The 22,894-nt window shown below is 40.3% G+C and overlaps 1 protein-coding gene across 1 annotated transcript; it reads left to right on the top strand.

The window, feature by feature from the left end:
- The first annotated feature begins 14,650 nt into the window (after positions 1 to 14,650).
- On the top strand, positions 14,651 to 22,485 carry CDKN2AIPNL (CDKN2A interacting protein N-terminal like). The gene is made up of 3 exons (XM_030318396.1): positions 14,651 to 14,927; positions 16,218 to 16,317; positions 22,116 to 22,485. The coding sequence occupies exons 1-3, from the start codon at positions 14,689 to 14,691 to the stop codon at positions 22,125 to 22,127; spliced, it is 351 nt and encodes a 116-aa protein (XP_030174256.1). The 5' UTR covers positions 14,651 to 14,688; the 3' UTR covers positions 22,128 to 22,485.
- Positions 22,486 to 22,894: the final 409 nt, after the last annotated feature.

Here is a 22,894-nt window from a genome sequence, read left to right as displayed (position 1 = left end):
AGTTTTCAGAAATTTGTCTGGGATTAAGATTATTAGCTATAGGGTCCTATTCTACAAAACTAGCAGTGAGAATGACAAGAGTTCGCTTTGCTTAAGCATTTTCAAAGCTTTCTAAAAACAAATAGCTGTGGCCATATATTTTTTGTTAACGGTAAAATACTTAATCATGTATCTTGGTCAATCATGAATTTATTGTAGATGTGAGATAACTGGGAGCTCAGTTCAACCCAAGCAAGTATTTTCTATTTTTCAGACAACTATAATTGTTTAAAGTTTTTCTATTTAAAGATGAAATCTGACTTCATATAGCTCTCTCAATCTTTGGCCCTATGCCTGCCTTGAAAAGCAAAGAATGAGCTATCTTCTACAAAATAGCCCTTCAAGGATCTGAAGGCAGTCCTCACAATTGTGTCCTCTGCTGCCATATGCCACCTGGTCTCCAGCTCCCCTCCTCCATCTCCTTCCTGGTGAGCACTAGTTCATCAATGTGTGCTTGAAATGAGGCATTCAGACTGAACTCCTGGTATGGCCTGAGGCGTACAAAATAGCAAGAACTGTAACTTTCTGTGATCTGAATGCTGAACATTCATTTGGTTAGGTAAAAGCAGCCGCTAGATCGCTGTTTTAAGAACATCAACTTTATGGTCTCTGGCAGAGAGATGAGTCTAATTCAATAGAAAAAAACCTTAGGCTTACACTTACAACAGATTAAAATATTCATGCATCTAGATACAGAAACACCATCTTATATGAATATAAATAATGGATTAACAAACTTTTGCACAACAGAAGATAACCTGATTTTAATGTTACTACCTCTCAGTTACCTTTGCACAGTAACTTCCTGCAGTAGGAAGCCTTTGGGGAATGTAATTTCCACTGCCTTGTGATGTTAATTTGAGGCAATTATCATAAGTAGACTAAAAAAAGTTTTGCATATTATTTGTTCTTGTGGAAGCCCTGGGCTGTTGGCGAGTCAGGATACTGGAGAGGCCATAGGAGAGGAATATTCAGAATTTAGAAACTTCTTTAATAGCCTCAGATCAGAAGGTTTCAAAGCTTTTAATGTTTCCCAGCTTTTGGGCTGGTAAAACCTTCTTTTCTGCAGATGCTGGGAAGCCAGCTTGAAGAGCTCTGAGAGCTCTCTCCACTTGATATTTTAAATGCACCTGCATTTTCAGGTTTTCCAAGGTAGGATAAGCAAGAGTAAAACTGCTTCTCCAGTCCATTTGGCTACTTTAAAACAGTTTTGTCAGGTATAGAGGGGAAAATAAGTAAGCTTTTCCCCTTGACACTTCCAGAACCACTGTAAACTTGGGTTACTTGCTGAGCTTACGTGTGGTGGGAAGAAATAGAAAACCCTGGTGTCTGTAGTTCAGTGCTCTCATCTGACCACCCTCAGGAGGCCTTTTTGAGCCATTTCCAGGAGTGTTTTAACCTGTTGCATTGGTCCCCTCTTCAAGACCAAAATCATAATAGAAGAGTTTAAAGTGTTCTTAATAGTAAGTAACTTGCTGTTTCTCCAGATATTTGTTCCTGTGCCGGGGCCCTAGGCTGGGGGTTTTCAGCGCATCAGTCATAAAGTGGGAGGCTACACAAAAAGAAGAAAGATTTTGCTCAGGAGAGTATGGAAATTCAAGAATGTGAGAGCTGTGATTGCAATAACTATGCAATGGCTTTAAAGACGAAGGAAGCCCGTGGCTGGTACAAGTTTAGGCACAAACTTTCTACCGTGTACTTTGGCAAAATACAGTAAATGCTTTAAAAGTGTGCATGTTCAAGGGGGCACCTGGGTGGCTCGGTAGGTTGGGCATCTGACTTTGGTTCAGGTCATGATCTCATAGTTCAAGCCCCACATTGAGCTCCATGCTGACAGCTTGGAGACTGGAGCCTGCTTCAAATTCTGTGTCTCCCTCCGTCTCTGCTCCTCCCTTCCTTGCACTCTGTCTCTCTGTCTCTCTCTCTCTCTCAAAAATAAACATTAAAAAAAATTAAGAAAAAAAAATTGTGCAGGCTCTTTTGAACCAGGAACCTCACTTCTAGAAGTTTATCAGAAGGAAACACAAACAAACCTGGATGTCCACAGAAGTTCAGTTGAAAGGATAAGTCATGTTGGCATTGATTAAAATTTTTTATCATAACTTAAAAGTAGGGGAACGTCCCATTTCAGAAGGAACACAGAAGTGTTTTGGCTTTGAACTATCACCCTCAACAAGGATAATAACAAATCTGCCAACTATGTATATTTGGTGAAACCTGGAGAAAAATACAACCTCCAAAGTGTTGATAAGAGTTGCCAAAGACAGGGACACATGGGTGGCTCAGTCGGGGTTAAGCACCCGACTCTTGATCTCAGCTCAGGTCTTGGTATCAGGGTTGGCAGTTCAAGATCCTCATTGGAACCTACTTACAAAAAAAAAGAAAAATGTTGCTAAAGATGAAAAAAAAGCAGAATATCTGGTGAAACTTCTTGAGTGAGGAGGGAAAATAGAGCTTCTCCAGCAAGTATTCCCTTCCAGAAGGGGAGGATCCTACTCTGAAAGAGAACTACAAGGACAAGGCCTAAATTAAACAAAACAAGATTGCTGGGGATGATGGAAACTCTTGGAAAGCACTATGGGGGAGAGAGGTACTTTTAAAAGTACTCTTAGAAACAAAGGCTGTAAAAAATTCTGGGAGACAAATGGACAGAGAAGCTCTCCTCAGCCAAACTGAAATCTAGAGGAGGTGACTTCTCACAGAAGCCATGTTTGAGATCCATCACCGTGATAACAGAGAAGCTTCCTTGGTCCCACTTCTCCACCCCTCCACCACATTTCTAGGGTAAAAATTGCTACCAGCAACAGTGGAACAACACCTGCAAGACACTCAAAGGAAGAAAAGTATGGGCCAAGAATTCTATTCACCAAACTGATCTTCAAGTATAAAGCTTACAGATATTTTTAAAAATAATTATATATTTTTTATTTTGAAAGAGAGAGAAAGCCAGGGGGAAGGGCAGAAAGAGAGGGAGAGAGAGAATCTTTAGCAGGCTCCACACCCAGGTTGGAGCCTGACTAGGGGCTCAACCGTGAGATCATGACCTGAACTGAAATCAAGAATCAGATGCTTAACCAAATGAGCCACCCAGGTGCCCCAAGGTTAGAGAAAAACATTTTAAAACATGTAAGAAATCAGGGAATATTATTTTCATGAGCCCTTTCTGAAGAACCCACTAGAACTATAGAACAGCAGTCTTAACATCACGTGGCAAGCCTTATGAAATCAGGGTAAAAGGACCTTCCTTGAGTATGGAATGCATTTAACTATAGACATAAGAGTAAAACAAATATAGAAATCAGGGTGACAGGTCAGAATTCAAATGTTACATGCCTTAATAATGTAGAAATTTCTGGAGAGAAGATAGGAATAAGAATGAGCTTACTAATTGCCTCGAGTCAATGGATTCACAGGATAGTATTTAAAGTTTCTAGGGGCGCCTGGGTGGCGCAGTCGGTTAAGCGTCCGACTTCAGCCAGGTCACGATCTCGCGGTCCGTGAGTTCGAGCCCCGCGTCGGGCTCTGGGCTGATGGCTCAGAGCCTGGAGCCTGCTTCCGATTCTGTGTCTCCCTCTCTCTCTGCCCCTCCCCTGTTCATGCTCTGTCTCTCTCTGTCCCAAAATAAATAAACGTTGAAAAAAAAAATAAATAAAGTTTCTAAATCAAGTAGAAGCTTAAGCATATTTAATACAAACACTAAAATTGATAATCCTATGATTATATGATGGGGGGGAAGGATTGGATTACAAGATAATTTTATTTTGCTCATGGTAGGGAATCAAAAGATACAGTGCCAAAAGAAAATGGATGAAGGGTATTTTACATAGATAACTTCTAGAATAAAAATACAAAACTTCCTAATAGCAAAACTACATTAAGGAAAAGGGGAAATACAAAAATGCATTATGAAAACCAACATAAAATAATGACACAATTGAGAACAAATATATCTGTCATTTCAATAACTATAAATGAGTTTAATTCATCTTTTAATTTTTTATTTTATTTTTTTAAACGTTTATGTATTTATTTTTGAGAGAGAGCGCACCAGCAGGTTAGGAGCAGAGACAGGGATACAGAGGATCCCAAACAGCCTCTGCACTGTCAGCACAGAGCTCAATGTGGGGCTCGAGCTCACCAACTGTGAGATCATGACCTGAGCCAAAATCAAGAGTCAATCGCTTAACCAACTGAGCCACCCGGCCACCCCATAACTCATTTTTTAAAAATAGTTTTCAGGGGCGCCTGGGTGGCGCAGTCGGTTAAGCGTCCGACTTCAGCCAGGTCACGATCTCGCGGTCCGTGAGTTCGAGCCCCGCGTCGGGCTCTGGGCTGATGGCTCAGAGCCTGGAGCCTGTTTCCGATTCTGTGTCTCCCTCTCTCTCTGCCCCTCCCCCGTACATGCTCTGTCTCTCTCTGTCCCAAAAATAAATAAACGTTGAAAAAAAAATTTAAAAAAAAAAAATAGTTTTCAGGGGCGCCTGGGTGGCGCAGTCAGTTAAGCGTCCGACTTCAGCCAGGTCACGATCTCGCGGTCCATGAGTTCGAGCCCCGCGTCGGGCTCTGTGCTGACGGCTCAGAGCCTGGAGCCTGTTTCCGATTCTGTGTCTCCCTCTCTCTGACCCTCCCCCGTTCATGCTCTGTCTCTCTCTGTCCCAAAAATAAATAAACGTTGAAAAAAAAAATAGTTTTCAAAATATAATTCAAAATTCGATCCAACTCTAAACTGTACACATCTAAGATAAAATGATTCTGAAAGGTTAATAATAAATGGATGGGCAAAGAAAGGCATACCAAAAAATTATAAACATTAAAAATCTTAATATCTGACAACATAAAATTCAGGGCAAAAAGCTTTAACCAAGATAAAGAGAAGTAATCTTTGTAGCTAAAGACTACAATCCACTATAAAAATTTAAGTTATGAATATTTATGCATTAAGTAATATAGCAAGAACTTTCATATAATAGAAACTATAGAGATATGAGATTTAGACAGAGACACACTAATAACAGAAGAACTTTTTTTTTTCTTTAAAGTTTATTTTATTTATTTTGAGAGAGAGAGAGAGAGAGAGAGCAAGGGAGGGGAGAGAGAGGGAGGGAGAGAGAGAATCCCAAGCAGGCTCTGTGCTGTTAGCCTGGAAGCTCAACTTGGGGCTTGATCGTTAGGAACCATGAGATCATGGCCTGACCTGAAATCAAGAGTCAGTCCCTTAACAAACTGAGCCACACAGGTGCCCCTAAAAGACTTTGATTTACCTTTCCCAATCCAGAACAGATCAAGTGGTCACAATTAAATGATGATCTAGAACTCCAAGCAACACAATCAACAAGGTAGATGTTATTGATAGGGATCAAACATTGTCCTCTGAGAATAGAAAACATACTATGTTTTTGAGTGCTCTGGAATATTCATACACATACACTTAGACACACACAAAAGATTATATATTAGGCCACAAACCCGACCTCATTACCACAGTAAAAATAATGCAGATAGCATTTTATAATAATGACACAAGAATCATTGACATTTATAACATGTTCAGAAAACAAAAATTGTGCTCTTTGGATATATATGGGGGTCTATATTAAATAACTCTATAATCAAAGGGAAAATATAAATTCAAAATTGCGTAATTTCTAGAAAACAACAATAATGAACATACCATATAGAAGGATCTCTGAGTACAGTTAAAGTAGTACTCAAAGAAAAATTCATTTCATTAAATAATTATATCAACATAAATGAAAGAAAAAGAAATGGATTAAACTGGCTTAAAAAACTAGAAAAATATTTTTAAAATAAGCCAAAGGAAAGCAAAAGGAAAATTTATTTATTTATTTATTTATTTTTAATAAATTTTTTTTTAACGTTTATTTATTTTTGAGACAGAGAGAGACACAGAGCGTGAACAGGGGAGGGGCAGAGAGAGAGGGAGACACAGAATCTGAAACAGGCTCCAGGCTCTGAGCTGTCAGCACAGAGCCTGATGCGGGGCTCAAACTCACAGACTGTGAGATCATGACCTGAGCCGAAGTCGGACGCTTAACCAACCGAGCCACCCAGGCGCCCCAAGGAAAATTTAATAAAGGTAAATACAGAAATTAATCAGTTAAAATAACAAAACTATAGTGGAACTTATTAATAAATAAGCTTATTCTTAGAAAAAATTCAATCATGTTAACTAACTGGAATTTAAATAAAAGCTTGAAAAAAAGAAACAAATTCGGGGCACCTGGGTGGCTCAGTCAGTTAAGCATTAAACTTTGGCTCAGGTCATGATCTCATGGTTCATGAGTTCAAGCCCCATGTTGGGCTCTCTGCTATCAGTGCAGAGCCCACTTTGGATCCTCTGTCTCCTCTCTTTGCCCCCCTCCAACTCTCTCTCTCTCTCAAAAATAAATTAACATAAAAAAAGAAAAAATTCAATAAATTAGTTAAGCCACAAACTAATCTCAAAAAAAAAAAAAAAAGAGAGAGAGAGAGAGAGAGAATGTACAAACACCCAAAATAAAAAATTACAAGGGGGAGGGAAAGATTCACACAAACATTGGAAAGTAAAAAACAAATTAAAAAAAAGCATACAGGGGCGCCTGGGTGGCTCAGTTGGTCAAGCGTCCGACTTCAGCTCAGGTCATGATCTCGCGGTCCGTGAGTTCAAGCCCCGCATCGGGCTCTGTGCTGACAGCTCAGAGCCTGGAGCCTGTTTCCGATTCTGTGTCTCCCTCTCTCTCTGCCCCTCCCCTGCTCATGCTCTGTCTCTCTCTGTCTCAAAAATAAATAAACGTTAAAAAAAAAAAATTTAAAAAAAAAATAAAATAAAATAAAGCATACAAAATATCATAAGAGAATATTTTATACAGTTTTATGCAAATAAATTTAAAAACATGTATGAAATGTACAATTTTATCAGAATGCTAAAAGTAGAAAACCAAAAGGGACTAATGTGCATAAAATAATTTGAATAAAAATAATATTATGGATAAATATATACAGATGTAGTATTATACAAAATATAATAAATATTAATTTCAATATAGAATTTTGTCAAAGTAATTTGGCAGTGTGGAGTGTGGAGCCTGCTTTGGATTCTCTCTCCTTCTCTCTCTCTGCCCCTCCCCCTCTCATTCTCTCTCCCTTAAAAGAAAAAAACTTAAAAAAAAGAGAAAAAGAATAAAAACTTACAATTTCTTTTCATAAAGCAAATATAAGTACACTAAAACCAAAACATAATAACAATGAAAAAAATAGGACAGTATCATTTTCAAATATCAGTGCAAAAATTCTAAATAAAATTTTAGTAAATAGAATCTAAAAGCACTTGGGAAGAGGGCACCTGGTTAGCTCAGTCAGTTGAGCACCAGACTCTTGGTTTTAGCGGGGGTCATGATCTCTCAGTTAGTGGGTTCTAGCCCTGCATTGGCAGCACTATCAGTGCAGAGCCTGCTTGGGATTCTCAACCTCTCCCTCACTCTCTGCCCCTCCCCAACTCTCACGCTCTCTTTTTCTCTCAAAATAAACTAAAAAAAAAAGCATATTGGAAGAATAATATATTGTGACCAAATGGAGTTTATTCTAGAAATGGAAATGAAGTTTAATGTTAGAAAATCCACTAATAAGAGTCATTATAAATCATATCAATAGTTCTAAATATAAAATTATATGACTGTGTTTATAAGTACTGAAAATGCATTTGATAAGACTAAATATTTACTCTCAATTAAAGACAAGACATTCAGTAAAATGGGAATTAATGGATACATCCTCAAAATGGAAAGCAACAGTTTACTTAACAGGTAACACTAGAGACTCAGATATTTAGAATATGTTAGACTTAGTAACCAATGCAGTATGGACACAAGAAATAAATTACTGGTAAAAGAAATTGAAAAGAAACATTCTAGATCATTTTCTAGAGTATCCTCTAGAATTCTCTTAAGGTTTTCAGGGCCACAATAAAAAGAACTGGTGAGGAAGTTTCTAGAAGATAATCTGAGGAGAAGAAGGAAAGAAGAGGAACAGAAAAAGGAGGAAGAGGAAGAAGGTGAAGAAAGAAGAGGAAAAAAAGAAGAAAAAAGAAAAGAAAATGTAGTGGCTTAAAATACATTCACAAATTCTTTGATCCTCCATTCAAAAGATGGAGCCTAATTCTTTTGTCCTCAATTGTGTACTATACTTAGAGACTTACATCTAGTGAACAGAGTTAAGTTCTAAGTGATGGTATGTGACCTATGAGTCTATGTCATAAAGAATATTGTGGCTTCTGCCTTGCTTTTTCTTGGTTCACAAACTCTGAAGAAAGACCCCTGCCCTGTGAGGAAGGACACACAAGTAGCCCTGTAGAGAGGTAGGTCCATGTAGTGAGAAGCGACATCTATGGCCAACAGCATTCTTGGAGGTGGCTCCTCTAGCCCCTAAACAGGGCTTCACATAAATGAAGTCCCCACCAACAAATGTATTGAAACATCATCAGAGACCCTGAGCCAGAACCACACCGCTAAAGCTACTTGTGAATTTATAGAAATTGTGAGATAACAAATGTTTATTTTTTTGCTATCAAGTTTCAGAAACTTGTTATGCAGCCATATAAGGAATACAGAAGGCAAAATAAAGTCATTTTCAAATTGACAAAAAGTTTGTCACCACCAACAGATCTGTACTAAAGGAAATAACAAATTTTTCAGGTAGAAGAAAAATGATACCATATGGGAAGTATAGATAGAGAAGGAATGAAGAACAAATAAAGTAGTGACTATATGTATTAATCAATGTTTGATCAGGTTTTAAAATACATAACAACAAACATACCTAAATAAATGCAGAGATACACCCTGTTTACAGATTGTAAGATTTGATATTAAGATGTTAATTTTCCCCAAATTGATGTATAGATTCAGTACAACCCCAATTAAAAACCCAGTAGCCTAGGTGTGCCTGGGTGGTCAGTCTGTTGTGTCCAGCTCTTGGTTTCAGCTCAGTTCATGATCTCACAGTTTGTGAGTTCAAGCCCCGCACTGACACCACAGAACCTGCTTAGGATTCTTTCTTTCTGCCCCTCCCCTGCTCACTGTTGCTCTCTCAAAATAAATAAATAAACTTAAAAAAATCTTTTTAAATAACCCCCCAAACCAGCAGCCTGTTTTTGTAGAAATTGACAAGCTAATGCTAAAATCTGTATTAAAAAACAATAGACTAACATAGCCAAAAGGGGTGCCTGGCTGGCTGGGGCAGTAGAGCATGGGACTCTGGATCTCAGGATTGTGAATTCAAGCACCATATAAATACATATATATACATACATACATATATACATATATATATATACACACACACATATATACGTGTATATATATATATATACACATATACACACATACATATATATATATACATACACACACACACACACACGTGTGTGTGTGTGTGTGTGTGTGTGTGTGTGTGTGTATGTATATATATAATATAAAGTAGCCAAAACAATTTTGGAGAAGAACATAGTTGGAGAACTGAAACAATTTGATCTTAAGACTTACTATAAGGGGCGTCCAAGTGGCTCAGTTAAGTGTCTGACTTTGGCTCAGGTCATGATCTTGCGTTGGGCTCTGTGCTAACAGCTCAGAGCCTGGAGCCTGCTTTGGATTCTGTGTCTCTCTCTCTGCCCCTCCCCCATGCGCACACTATCAAGAATGAATAAACATAAAAAAAATTTAATAAAAAAAAAGACTTACTGGGGCGCCTGGGTGGCGCAGTCGGTTAAGCGTCCGACTTCAGCCAGGTCACGATCTCGCGGTCCGGGAGTTCGAGCCCCGCGTCAGGCTCTGGGCTGATGGCTCAGAGCCTGGAGCCTGCTTCCGATTCTGTGTCTCCCTCTCTCTCTGCCCCTCCCCCGTTCATGCTCTGTCTCTCTCTGTCCCAAAAATAAATAAACGTTGAAAAAAAAATTTAAAAAAAAAAAAAAAGACTTACTATAAAGCTATAGCAGGAGTTGGCACATTATTGCCCATGGGCACAATCTAGCCTGCAGTCTGTTTTTGTAAGGCCTACAAGCTAAAAATGCTTTTTACATTTTTAAATAGTTGGAAAAAGAAACAAAGTAAAGTATGCAACAGGAGTTATATGCAGCCCCCCTTTACAGAAGAACTTTGCTAACTCTGAGTCACGCTAATCAAGACCGTATAGTATTGGTAAAAAGACAGACACATAGATCAATGACACAGAATAGAGTCCAGAAATAGACTCACATAAATATGGTCAATTGATTTTTGACAAGGATATCAAGGTAATTGAATGGAAAAAAGATAGTCTTTTCAACAAATTGTACTGGACCAATTAGGTGACCACACAGCCAAAAAAAAAAAAAAAAAAAAAAAAAATCTCAACCTATGTTGGGAAACAATTTCTCAGTGGGTCTCTCATGTATCTGCACATTTTAAGAGTTAGACACTAACTGCCCTTTTGTTCTAGACTGTCTTTTCAAAGATGTTTGTCCATGAAACAGCTTAGAGATAGTGTCCACCTTCAGAGTAAAGGGCAAGTTTGTTTACTGTCCAGATAAAAAAAGATAATGTATTGTTCTGGGTCAAAGGTTGGGCAGGTTTGCTTGCAGTCCTTTATAAAAGATTGCTGTTCCCTAAGCTTAGGGTTCCTCAGCTGTGACACAAACCCACTGTGCGTACTCTGTACTTTCTCCACCCGGCCCCTTGGCATAGCCCACCGTGGGACTTATGGACAAGGGAACCAACATCAACTTGAAGCCCACGCTGCTCCCTATGCTGTGAGTCATCAAGTTCTTTGTCTCTATCATAGGAGTCTTAGATCTTTTTCCAGCAGCCATTGAAAATGGGCCACAGTAACTTGTTACCTTCCAAGTGGGGTAAAATTTTATACCCTTTATCATCTTGACAATCCATACTTTGCATCATATGCAAAAATTAATTTGAAATGAATCATATATCTAAACGTAAAACCATAAAACTTCCAGAAGAGAACAGAAAATCTTCATGTCATTGGGTGAGTCAAAGTTTTCTTAGAAAGGACCAAAAGTGTGACTCAGAAAAAAAAAATTGTATTTCATCAAAATATAAAACTCTTGCTCTTCAAAAGCTAGGATTTTTAGGGCAGCAAAACTATTCAGTGTTACTATAATGGTGGATTCACATCATTACACATTCATCAAAATCTATAGAACGTACTACACCAAGAGTGAACCCTAATGTAAACTATGGACTTTGGATGATAATGACGTGTCAGTGTAACAAATGTACCACTCTGGTGCTAGATGTTGATAGTGCAGGAAGCTGGAGGGAGAGGAGAAAAGGAGATGGATACTGTTTCTGTTCAATTTTTCTGTAAATCTAAACATGTTCTAAAATACAGTCTCTGGGGCGCCTGTGTGGCTCAGTCAGTTACACGGTTAAGCATCTGACTCTTGGTTTCCGCTCAGATCATGATTCTCATGGTTTGTGAGTTTGAGCCCTGGTTCATGAGTTCGAGCCCCACACTGGGCTTTGTGCTCACAGTGCGAAGCCTGCTTGGGATTCTCTATCTCCCTCTATTTATGCTTCGCCCCTGCGCATGCTCACATGTGGGAGCTCTCTCTCTCAAAATAAATAAATAAACATTAAAATTAAATAAATAGAACAAAAACCAAAAAAAAGTATCTCTCTTTTCTAAAATGGCAAGGAATGTGAGTAGACATTTCTCCAAAGATGTGCAAGTGGCCAATAAGCACATGAAAGATGCTCAACATAATTAGTTCTTAGGGAAATAAAAAAACACAATGAGATCCATCTTTGTACACACTGAGATGACTGTAATAAAAGAAAGGGAAAATAGTAAGTGAAGTCATACAATGCTGGTGAGTATGGAGAATGGTGCAGACATGGTGGAGAACAATCTGTCGGCGCTTCAAAAAGTTAGACACAGCAATCCACTATATCATCAAGAAAACTGAAAATGTATGTCCACACAAAAACTTGTACATGAATGTTCATAGCAGCATTATTCATAATAGCCAAAATGTAAGAATAACCCAGATGTCCATCAAATGATGAATGGATAAAGAGAATGAGGCATATCCATATGATGTAGTGGTTTTCAGCCATAAGAAGGAATGAAGAACTGTAACATGGTACAACATGGATGAGCCTTGAAAACATTATACAAGTGAAAGCTAGTCACAAAAAATCACATATTGCATGATTCCACTTATGTTACATGTCCAGAACAGGAAATCCATAGAGACAAAAAGTAGATTTGTGGTTGGCAGGTGCTGGAGGGAGTGGGGAACAAGTGCTAATGGATATGTGGTTTCTTTTGGGGTGACAAAAATGTTCTATGTTCAGTCTGTGTTGATTAGTTGCACAAATCTGTGAATATACTAAACCATTGGATTGTATACTATAAATGGGTGAAACTTTCTGGTATGTGAAATATATCTCAATAAAGATTAAAAAAAAAGATGAGGTAGGAAAATTGATCCTTGTCTATATAAGTAAGTACTCCACTCTGAGGAAATCTGAATCATAAAAACAAGTTGGAAATAATAAACTGGGGGGAAAAAAGAAATAATAAACTTGGCAATAATTTACAAGACCAAAGGGTCCTATAAAATGTTAATACCAACATTTTTAGACTACTTCACATTTTGGAAGAATAATGTAACAATATCATGTTATTTTTATAATACCTATTTGTATACATTTGGATTCTTCTGATTTGCATGCATGTATGAATATATTTGTATGTAGGTATATATACATATATGTATATGACTCATTATCAAAAACGATGCTAAATAAGCTAGTTGCTGGAGGACCCCTTAGCTTTTCCCCACCCCAGTGGCCAAGTTAGCTGTGGAGCTACAGCCGCTGATAACAAAACTTGGGTTCTAATTTTTGGGCCAGCCTCTCAACTGTATATCAGGTGACCAAGAAGTTGGTTCAGAGAAGTCTGATCAATGTTTTTCAAAGTTTGCTCAGCGCCAGATGGAATCAACTACCTGGAGCCTTGATTCTGAGCATCCAGCGAGAGGCCCGGGAATCTGCTATTTCAACAAGCCCCTCAGGAGATGTGATCTGCACTCAATTTTGAGAGTCCTGGCTGTGGGCACCTATCCCTGACTGCTGTGGAGAAGCTGAGACTGTCTTGGTTTTACACCCCTGTTCACATTCTCCCTGCTTGAGGGGGTGAGAGTACTATGTCTCCCTATTGTTAACCATAATGGGAGTTCACTGAGCCTGGTACTGGGTTTGTGAACACAATGTCCTCATTAGACTGCCTGGTATTTCCATTTTGTGTGGAGGTTTCTGCCTGCTGGGGTCCTAACATCCCATTAGAAACTGCAGAAGCAGCAGACATCACAGATGGCTCTGCCTTTGGACCCTACTCTGTAGCCCTGGATCCTGGATTCTCGGCCCAGCTCTGTACCTCTGTACCAAATGATAAGGGATGATGGGGAATCCTCTTAGGTCAATAATCTCTCAAGGCTGAAGGGGGCTCAAGTGATTTCCCAAGTGCTGTGCTTGAATGCTTCCAGGGATAGGAAATTCACTACTTACAAGTAAGCTCTTCTCTCAGTGGATCTGCTACCTGACACCTGAACAGACACCAGAGTTATGCTAGTTCACCTGCTCAGCTCCTATGGACACATCCATTCCAATTCTTTCCAACATCTTTTGGAAACAGAGGTGTCACTGCTCTGGTTAAAATCCTTCAGAGGCTCCCCATTCCTCTTAGGAACTAGACCACAGTCCCTACCATGGCCAGCTATTTTTGCTGATCTTTGCTGCCTCATCTCCTTCACTGTCCCCCACTGTAGAACCCTGTCACACAGATCTTGGCCTGTTCTTACCAGGCCAGACTGGGTCTTACCATGGCCTATGTCTCTTTACGTGGTTAACTCCTGTTCATCTCTCTGCTCTCCTATATCACTTCCTGGATACTCACGTCTGGATCAGGTCCCTTGCTTATTCATGCTCCTAACACTCTGGGCCTTCTTATGAACATCTGCCAACGTTGAATATTTTCACTCAAGCAATTATTTCACTCACGTTTGCCTCCCCCAGCAGACAGCAAAGTTCATTAAAGCAGGGCTTTGAGTTTGCTCTCTTGCATCCCCAGCATCTAGCAAAAGGCCTGGCAGGTATTTAATTGGCTGAGTGGCTGGCTCCGGGAAGGTGGGCCACAACCTGAATGGGTGTCGAGACCTTTGGGAATTAATCAAAGACCCTAAGTAGCTACACATATAAGCCCTCAGAACTGAGAGCATCCATCTGAGGGCTGGGTGCTGGGGAAAGCCCCAGGGCAAGGACATAGCACAACTGTGGCTGGTACCGAGCTGCCGAATGGGAGAGGGGCACTCCGTCTCTGTGCTTGGGGCCTCCATTTCCCTACCGGTTCCCCGCGGGTCGACTGAGAACGGCCCCTGCGACTCCTGGGTGGACGCACGCCAGGCGCCCGGGACTGCGGAGGTCTGAGGGGCCGGGGCCGGGGCCGGTGAGGCCGCCGCTCCCGGCGAGGGCGCTCCAGGCCGGTCGTCCCTAGCAGTCGCACGCCGCTAGGGCCGCTCTAGCCGCCGGGAAGTGGCGCGGTGCGAGTCGGGAAGGCGGCGGGCGGGTGCGGCCCTCGGCGGCGGAGGGCGCCATGGTCGGTGGCGAGGCGGCTGCCGCGGTGGCGGAGCTGGTTTCGGGGGTGCGGCAGGCGGCTGACTTCGCGGAGCAGTTCCGCTCCTACTCGGAGAGCGAGAAGCAATGGAAGGCTCGCATGGAATTCATCCTGCGCCACTTGCCGGACTACCGCGACCCGCCAGATGGCGGTGGCCGCCTGGACCAGCTGCTGTCCCTCTCCATGGTGTGGGCCAACCACCTCTTCCTGGGTTGCAGGTGCGGACCCCTGCGGGCTGGCTGACCCTGTCCCCTGCCTTCAGACTTGCAACCCTCCCCTTGGGCTGAGCCCCCCCTGCCAGTGCTGACCGCGCCCCCAACCTCCTGGCGCTCTAACCTGTGGCTGTTGACCACGTTAGTCCGCCCTTTTGGAAAGGTATTTAACCTCTGAGCCTCAGTTTTCTCATTTGGAAAGTGAGTTGTGATGACTGCAATGTTAAAGACTAAAAAAAAGCACCTAGCACAGGCTGCTATCTAGCAAGAGCTCAACCTTTGGTGAGCTCTAAAATGCCATTGTTATGTGTATTATTACTATTAATTTAAACTATCATCTTTGCCAAGTACATTTTTAAGTGCCTTAGCTCCTTCCACCCACGTGGCAAACGTGCAGAGACAGAAACTGAGGTCTCCAATTTACATATGAAGTAGCTGAGAGAGGGCCGGATGGTTTTTGACAGGATTAGTAGATTTTACCAATTATGGCAGGATGTAATTTGTGGCCTTTGGCTTTTTCTCCCCACTCTCCCCTCTGTTGGACCCTTAGCAAGAGCCAGCCATTGCCTCTCTGCCTTTACAGATATAAAAATAACAGATGCCTTCAAGAGACTGCTTTTGAAGTGCCTGTACCCTCTCATTGAAGAAGGTGTCAAATCTTGAAGCTCCACATCCTTTTATTTTAGCGTCCTGAAATTGTTAGGATAATAAGAGGACTCGGCTTAGTCCTGCTTTCTGTGCACCTTATGGATGTCTGACTCTGGTCACATGGCCCCTCCAACCCCTAGCCACTTGGTTTTGCTTTCAGATGTTGGGGCTTATTAGAACAGGATTTGAAGAAGCAGTGCCAAAGGCTTTTTCTCTATTTTCTAGGTGCTCCTGGGAAATCCTGGGTAATGGGTTCCAAGATTAGGTAAATGTCAGAAAATTGGACAAATGAACAAATAATGATTACATTAGACCAGAATTCCATGTGTTTAAAAAATAAAATTTGGTCCTCATACTGTATCCATGCATATGTACTGCCAGATGTATAGTGCGTCTATTTTCGTAAATCCTTTTTTGGTTTGGAAGTCTTGAAACGACTGCTCTATTGGCATTCCTAGAGCCACTTCTGAGTCCACAAGCCGGAAGAACTGTTTCCAAATTTACTGTTGAACATGTGTCCCTTTCCTGTAGTATCACATCAGAGCTCTAAGAGTCGAGTTCACAGTCCAGCTACTTGCAATTTCTTATTAGTCCACAGTGACAAGTAATTCCTCCAGGGTTTTTATCTTACTACTTTTTATTGTGCAGTTACAACAAAGACCTTTTAGACAAAGTGATGGAAATGGCTGATGGGATTGAAGTGGAAGACCTGCCACAGTTTACTACCAGAAGTGAATTAATGAAAAAGGTAAACAGGATTTCTCAGTGCATTTGAAATGGTATAGAGTTAATGGACCCTGCCTTTATGATGATATATGTTAGAGTATATTGTTTTCTGGATGTTCTTGTTTACTCCTCAAGGATTTAAGCCCTTTCATTAAAAAATTTTAAAAATTTGTTACTGAAGTATAATTGACTTACAATATCCTGTTTGTTTCAGGTGTACATCATAATGTTTTTTTACATTATAAAATAATCTCCATGAGAAGTCTAGTTACCATCTATCACCACACAAAGCTTTTATAGTATTAATGACTGTATTCTCTGTGCTGTACATCACATCCTCATGACTTACTCATTTTATAAGTGGAAGTTTGTACTTCTTGATCCCTTTCACTTCAGTACCCACCTGCCATCTGGTAACCATCAGTTTGTTTCCTATGTCTGCGAATCTTTTTGTTTTATTTGTTCGTTTTTTTTTTAGATTCCACATATAAGTAAAATCATTTGTCAGCATTTGTCTTCATCTGTCTGACTTATTTCACTTGGCAGAATACCTTCTAGGTTCACCTATGTTGTTGCAAATGTCAAGGTCTTTTTTTATGGCTGAGTAGTATTCCATTTCACACACATACACACATATACATACATACATACATATATAGCATGTAATCTTTATCCCTTCATTTATCCGTGGACACTTAACGTGCCTTTTTACTTTTATTTCTCTGTAATTGGTATAAACCTTTTCACAGCTAGATAACTAAATTACACATTTTTGGTAGAGTAATACATAAACTCAACCTCTAAACTTTTTTATTTTTTAAAACATTTTATCTTTAGGTAATCTCTACACCCAACATGGGGCTGGAACTCACAACTCTGAGATCAGGAGTCACATGCACCACTGACTGAGCCAGCCAGGCACTCCTCCAAACTTCCTTTATGAACATTGTTTTGAGCTTTTTGCTTACTTTTTAAGAAAATGTTGGCTAGAGTGCTACTTTTTTACACTTATTGAAAAAATCTTTTTGGTAACATTTTTACCCCAATGGGTGAGAGTCTAACCAGACTTGTTTGGCCCTTCTGACTTGCTGATGGGAATGTAGATGGAATAATGCTCACATATAGGTGTTCCCTGTTCTGTAGGGCTTAGTCTGATTTGAAGTTGTACACTTTATATGGTGAGCTGTTGCCTGTGGAGCCTTGTATCTGGGTCCTGGTGCTGGGGCCCTGGAGAGTGGCAGAAAGCAGCTCAGATGATGGGGCTGGGCATCCCGGTTGCTTTTCAAAATCCCCCTCAAACATGGTTTTTCTCATTTCCCTTGGCCTTTTTAGGCAGTAGAATTAATTGCTCCCTCTCCCAAAGTTCGTTTCCTTGGCACTTTACTCAGGCCTCTTTTAGAGGATTGTAAGCTTCTCAAGGGGAGAGATGGTGCCTAAAGTTTTAGTCCTTCTGTCTCCAAAACCTAGTATAGGCTTACCCTAGAGCAGCTCAGAAAAAGCTTACAAAATTGACCAAACCGATAGAGTGAAAGACTCATGCCCCCTGTTTTAGTTCTATCCTCAGAAACATAGGTAAGCCCTTGCCTTGCCCCAGTTGGGTCTTATTTTGGGAGGCAGAACATATAAAGAGGTTCCCTTCTATGTGGGTATCAAGGAACTAATCAAAACTTCAGCTTCCCAGAAAGTACTTCAGCCTCAAACATCATACCCCACTCATAGTTTTGCTAAAAAAAAAATATATATATATATATATAATATATATACAATATATTATATATATATTTTTATATATATATAAAAATATTATATATATATTTATATATATATATATATATAAATATATATATATATACTTTTTTAATCTGAAGTTGGAAGTCAGGAATTTGAAGTTTTTGACTTTTTGGATCGTCTTCTGTAATACTTTAAAAAAAACCTCTAGTCAGTGCTTCAATGTCCCATAGTGGTAAGGTTCCTGGAGCTCAGTCACGGAGCAGCTAGATAGTTGCTGGCTGCCTGAGTGCACCCCATGGGGAGGCGTAGGCAGGAGGAGTAGGATGAACTTTTACTTCCTAACTGCTTGTGGCAGATTCTTTCCTTGCTTTTTGCTTCCAAGAGGTATTGTGCCCTCCCTAAAGACTTTTCACATCAGTTTTCTGTTACATTTCTCTGTCTTGTATGTAACCATAGTCTTTCCAGTCATGCTGGACTATGAGAGATCAGAACCATTCATGGAGGAGCACCTGGGTGGCTGAGTCAGTTAAGCATCTGACTTCGGCTTGGGTCATGATCTCATGGTTCATGGGTTTGAGCCCCACCCATATCAGGCTCTGCGCTAACAGTGTGGAGCTTGCTTGGGATTCTCTCTCTCCCCCTCTCTCTGCCCCTCCCCAACTTGCACTTTTTCTCTCTCAAAATAAATAAACTTTAAAAAGACCAAAAACCAAAACAAAACAAAAAACAAAAAAGGACGCTTTGTGGTGTTTGGGTTGCAGATCAGGAGAGACTAAGGAGGTTTTGTAATTGATTGACATGACCATAGACTGGTGTGCAGAAATTTGTGTGTGTGTGTTGTGCTAGGGTGTCTCTCGAAGCTGTTAATATTGTAAAGGGGTCTTGAACCTCAAAAATGTAGGGATCCTCTGCCCTGTGATATTCATTTTTGACACTGTTATTTCATAGTGTCAACATCCAGAGAAGAGTCCTCAGGCATGAACCCAGTATCCCTGAAAGCAGCTCTGCCCGCAGACTAATTATTTTCATGTTGTCACCTGGAAGAGGCCTGTGGGGAGCCTATACTTCTAGAGTGTTTTTAAGAGTATGTGTGTCTCAGCGTCCTTCAAATAAAATGTCAGTTGGTTAGGCGTCTGACTCTTCATTTTAGCTCAGGTCATGATCTCAGAGTTTGTGAAATGGAGCCCCATGTCAGGCTCCACGCTGACAGCACAGAGTCTGCTTGAGATTCTCTCCCCCTCTCCCCTGCTCATGCTTTCTCTCAAAATAAATAAATAAACTTAAAAAAAAAAAAAAAAGACTCTTGTAGATACTTCGATCCTAAGAAGTCTTCTGATGTGTGTGCTATGACAGACTCATGTGGTGTTGAAGGATATCCCTGAGAGGCTCCTGGAAAGTGTTGTGGAGACTTCGCCGTTCTTTTGTCTCTTGCCTGAGGTGTTTGCATGTGATAGAGGCTAGCAAACATTAAACAATAATGCCAGCCCAGAGACCGAAAAAGCTTGATATTGAGCCATGTACCTGAAAATGTCTGTTGTAGTTCTGCCCAGAATAGATCTTAAGCTCTGAAATTAGAATTTAGGTGGGTTTTGAAGCTGGCTAGCAAAAAGAAATGAATCAACTGGAATTGTTGGTATCTTGAGACTGGACAGTGAAGATAATTTAGGACATAATGTCTTTAAGATTTAAAAATATTTTGTAGTTATTCTGCACTTTTGAGGCAAATACATCTCTGTAGTCTCTCCAACTCTTAACTATTTTGGTCCCAGAGAAGAAATGAGCATTGGTATATCAAATAGATGGAGGGTATGATTTTTCTTTTGACTCAAATACAAATATATTGAGCAAACAATCTGTTATTTAACAGCCATCCCTGGCCACTTGCTAGCAGCCTTTGTGGTTGACCAGCTTTATCCATTAGTGAGCAATACTTAACAAAGAGCAGCAGCTCACTCAGGAAAGGTGTTATTACTCTGACTGTCAGAGTTAATATTTCCAGACCATGGTCTTAAGGAGAAAGAGGAGTGATTAACTAGGAAGCTGTCATTATTGGCTCATAGAATTTGTCAGCTGAATTTCTTGGTCCATTTTTCCTGAGAACATTTTTATCCAAGAAGGAACATGGCAGTATAGAAAGTGACTATATATGAAATGTGAAAGAGAAAGTAGGAAAACAAGAGTGCTTGCATTTCAAGAAGTTCTTTCTGTGCATTGTGTCTAGTCTTGGCAAGCTCTAAGGTAATGGAACAGCCACTCCCTTGGTGAAAGGAGATGTGATTTTAAGGCAGCAGTTAATTGTGAGCGTTAAAACAAATGCAGGGGCACGAGTGGCTCAGTTGGTGAAGTGTCTAACTCTTGATTTCAGCTCAGGTCATGATCTCCTAGCTCGTGAGTTTGAGTCCCATGTCGGGCTCTGTGTGGACAGTGCAGAGCCCTCTTGGGATTCTCTGTCTTGCTCTCTCTGCCCCTCCTGCACTCTCATTTGCACCTCTCCCTCTCTCAAAAATAAACATTAAAAAAAAAAAATCTTTAAAAAAATTGGGGCGCCTGGGTGGCGCAGTCGGTTAAGCGTCCGACTTCAGCCAGGTCACGATCTCGCGGTCCGGGAGTTCGAGCCCCGCGTCAGGCTCTGGGCTGATGGCTCAGAGCCTGGAGCCTGTTTCCGATTCTGTGTCTCCCTCTCTCTCTGCCCCTCCCCCATTCATGCTCTGTCTCTCTCTGTCCCAAAAATAAATAAACGTTGAAAAAAAAAAAATTTAAAAAAAAAAATAAAAAAAAATAATAATAATGGGGGCGCCTGGGTGGCACAGTCGGTTAAGCGTCCGACTTCAGCCAGGTCACAATCTCGCGGTCCGTGAGTTCGAGCCCCGCGTCAGGCTCTGGGCTGATGGCTCAGAGCCTGGAGCCTGTTTCCGATTCTGTGTCTCCCTCTCTCTCTGCCCCTCCCCCGTTCATGCTCTGTCTCTCTCTGTCCCAAAAAAAATAAACGTTGAAAAAAAATTTTTTTTTTAAAATAAAAAAATAATAATGTAAAAGAAATGCAGCTTGTCAGATTAGTGGAGTTACATTTCCCCCTTTATCCACCAGAAATAGAAAAAGCAAGAAAAGCTTTATCTGACCCCACAGGCCAGTGTGTCGCCTGGTTGGTGCCCAGGATGAGAGAATCATGTGCTAACACCTTATGTCAAAGACCGTATTTGCAGCAGCCAAAGCTGTGGCAAGCTTGTGCTGCTGTAGTCTTGTTCTGTCCTTTTGGAAATTTGAAAGATATCTTAGGGGGTTTTCTTTTCCTTCAGACTAAAGATGGTTTCTTTAGGTGATGTTGTATTCTTCTAACAGGAGGAAGACTTGTTATATTTTGCTTTTCCCAAGGAATTTTGCTTTTTCATTGCTCAGAAAGACTGAAGTGACAGGCTTAGCTAGGAAATAGGTCATACCTTGAAAACTCTGATTACTGAAAAGACTCTCAGATTGATTCACTCACATTGCTGAATGTTAAGGAAATCCGAATACAAGGTGACAGCCAAAATGATTTCTTCACACCCAGCTTAAAAGTTGTCTAAAGCCAAGTTTAAATTTATCAAAGGTGCTAGAGAGCACCCAGAAAGAATATATTTGCTTCATTTTGCCACTATTTGAAGACATGCATTTACAGTTTTTAATAGTGCGAAATCCAGAAATACATAAATAACCTTCACATCTCCTAACTATCCTGAGTCAATGTGAAATCTTGTGAATTACTACCTGGATTCAACTGATTTTAATTTAGAACAGTGTTTGTGTGATTCTGCTTTTAGAACCCTTCACTGCAGAGCATGCCATGAAAAAAGTTATATTTCAGGTATTTCTCATCACTTTTAATTGTGACATTTATAGATCACAAGTGACAAGAGAAAAAATTAGGCTCTAGGTTCCAAATGGATGGTTATGTTCATTGTTTTGTTGAGTTTTCTATATGTAGTAAAATAATTCCTGAGTGTGCTTTCCACGTAGGTAGTACATAAATAGTGTATCACTGCTGTATTTTAATTTATGGATTTGATTGGCTGGACTACATAGTTCAATAACCTTTTCTTTTTTTTCCCCCAGCATCAAAGCTAAGGCAGAAGATTCATCACATTTTCAACATCAGCTTAGGAAGGAGGCTGGGATGAATGTGACATTGACCACAGCAGCTCTCTTAAGATTCCTGGTATTTCAACCTGTAGGAAATCAAGAGGCAGTTGGAATGATAGATAGTCTTGTCTAGATTGGAGTTTTAAAAGGTCTCATTCTTCCAGTAGCTATCATTCTAAAAGTGTGCATGGATATTTGTGGATTTATAAATCATGCCTTTTTTTATTCTTTTTGAATGTCAAACTTTTTGTTAAAAAATCCCTATTTTTTTTATGTTGATGTAATAATTGTAGGTAATGAATTTTACAATTTGGATTTTTCAACAATGTATCTTCAAGTCTGATTCTGTTTTATGGTGTTCCCTCCCACCCCACCCCCCCACCCCCACTGAGGCAGACCAGCCTTTATTTCCTTATTTCTTTCTGAAGTTTATGCCATCTTTATGGCCATTGCTACACACACTTATCTTTTTTTAAGAGATGAGTGAGAATCAAATCGTAGGCCTTAAGTACCTGCCAACTCATGGGAAGAGGCAACTTCTGAAAGGGCATCTGGCCTTTAAAACTGATACCAGATGCCACAGCTTGGTCCAGGCAGCCAGTTGATTTATAGATTCTCTAGAAGGTCTCCTAGGCTGCTGAATAAAACCCACATTCTCTTTTTCTGGAGGGACCCTGAGGGTTTTGGTCTTGTATATTCGTGGATTGCCTTGCACATATCCCCTGAAGAAATACTTTAGTGCAATGTTGTTT

This window comes from Lynx canadensis, chromosome A1 (genome assembly GCF_007474595.2).
Source record: "Lynx canadensis isolate LIC74 chromosome A1, mLynCan4.pri.v2, whole genome shotgun sequence".
NCBI classification, from domain to species: Eukaryota; Metazoa; Chordata; class Mammalia; order Carnivora; family Felidae; genus Lynx; species Lynx canadensis.
The sequence above is the reverse complement of the archived record's forward strand: the minus strand, read 5'-3'. Positions and strand labels throughout refer to the sequence as shown.